The 1551-nt window shown below is 56.9% G+C and overlaps 1 protein-coding gene across 1 annotated transcript; it reads left to right on the forward strand.

Moving 5' to 3' along the window:
* The first annotated feature begins 242 nt into the window (after positions 1–242).
* On the forward strand, positions 243–1295 carry LOC119512936 (alpha-N-acetylgalactosaminide alpha-2,6-sialyltransferase 2-like). The gene has a single exon (XM_037807765.1). The coding sequence runs from the start codon at positions 243–245 to the stop codon at positions 1293–1295; it is 1053 nt and encodes a 350-aa protein (XP_037663693.1).
* The last annotated feature ends 256 nt before the right edge of the window (positions 1296–1551 follow it).

Here is a 1551-nt window from a genome sequence, read left to right on the forward strand (position 1 = left end):
GTGACCGAGGGAATACGTAACCCATCCCAGACACCTTAAGCAAGCATCTAAACCATCTAAACTGCCGTTTTCCCAGATGTCAAACGGGGCCATTTTTTTTCCTGCTGCATTTATTTTACAGACTGACAGAGGTAAGCAAAAACTGATTGTGACGCGGAGGCGCTGCGGGTCGGCGGGGAAGGCGAGGCTGCGCGCGGCAGCGGAGCGCACAGGCTCCTGCGGCTCGGCGGCCCGCGGGATGGATGGAGCGCCCGCGCCACCTGGGACTCTGGTTGCTCCTGCTCTCGGCCACCGGCTCCGGGCTCCTCCTCCGCTGGTACTCGGGGTACAGCTCTCGGGCCTTGGAGCCCAGGGACGGCCGGGCCTGCTCCAGCTCCCTGGACCTTGCCCTGCAGCGGCGCCCGCGCTTGCGGCGGCAGTTGAATCTGTCCATCCAGGTGCTGCTCTGGGGCGGCCTCTTCACGCAGGAGCTCTGGGACCACCTGAGCCAGCGCGGAGGCCCCTATGGCTGGCAAGGCCTCTCCCGCGAAACCATTGCCTCCACCCTGGGTCTTCTGAACGACTCGGAGAGCTCGGAGCTCTTTGCAGTCCCCAAGGGGCGGGGTCCAGGCTGCATCCGGTGCGCCGTGGTGGGTAACGGGGGCATCCTGAATGGTTCGCGCCAGGGCCAGAACATCGACGCCCATGACTACGTTTTCAGACTCAACGGTGCAGTGATTGAAGGCTTCGAGAAGGATGTGGGCAACAAGACCTCCTTCTACGGCTTCACCGTGAACACAGTGAAGGGCTCCCTCCTGTCCTACAGAGCCCTCGGCTTCACTTCCGTGCCCCAGGGGCAGGCCCTGCGTTATATCTTCATACCTGCAGACATCCGTGACTACGTGATGCTGAGATCAGCCATCCTGGGAGTGACCGTCCCGGAGGGCCGTGACAGAGGGGACAATCCTCAGATCTACTTTGGACCAGACGCGTCTGCCGGTAAATTCAAGCTACTGCATCCAGACTTTATCCACTACGTGACAGAGAGGTTTTTGACACCGAGGTGGATCCATAGAACTATCGGAGATCAATACATGCCCAGTACTGGGGCTCTGGTGTTGCTAACAGCCTTGCACACCTGTGACCAGGTCAGTGCCTACGGGTTCATTACGAGGAACTACAAGAAATTTTCGAACCATTATTTTGATCGAAGTAATAAGGCTTTGGTATTTTACTTAAACCATGATCTGCTTCTTGAGGCTGCTCTGTGGAGGAAGTTGCACAAAGCTGGCATCATCTGGCTCTACCAGCGCTGATCCCCAGGTTCCCCAGTCCTTTGCAGCTCCTTGCAAAGCTGGAGCTCTCATCCTCTCAGTGTCTGAACCCCTTTTCCTTATCTTTTCAAGCTACCAGAGAGGGTGCCAGCTCCCACCACCCTCCCTTTCTTCCCAGATGGGAACATACAAGGTGGGCTCACAACTGCCACTGAAGTCTTGGCCAAGGAAACAATGGACTGTTTTGCTGCATTTGTTCTAAAACTAAAAATAACACTCCCCAGAAGATAAGAAGAGG

This window comes from Choloepus didactylus, chromosome 17 (assembly GCF_015220235.1).
Source record: "Choloepus didactylus isolate mChoDid1 chromosome 17, mChoDid1.pri, whole genome shotgun sequence".
Classification (NCBI taxonomy): Eukaryota; Metazoa; Chordata; class Mammalia; order Pilosa; family Megalonychidae; genus Choloepus; species Choloepus didactylus.

What these genes read in the sequence shown, in the direction of transcription:
- LOC119512936 (XM_037807765.1), top strand. Translation starts at nt 243, where the DNA reads ATGGAGCGCCCGCGCCACCTGGGACTCTGGTTGCTCCTGCTCTCGGCC.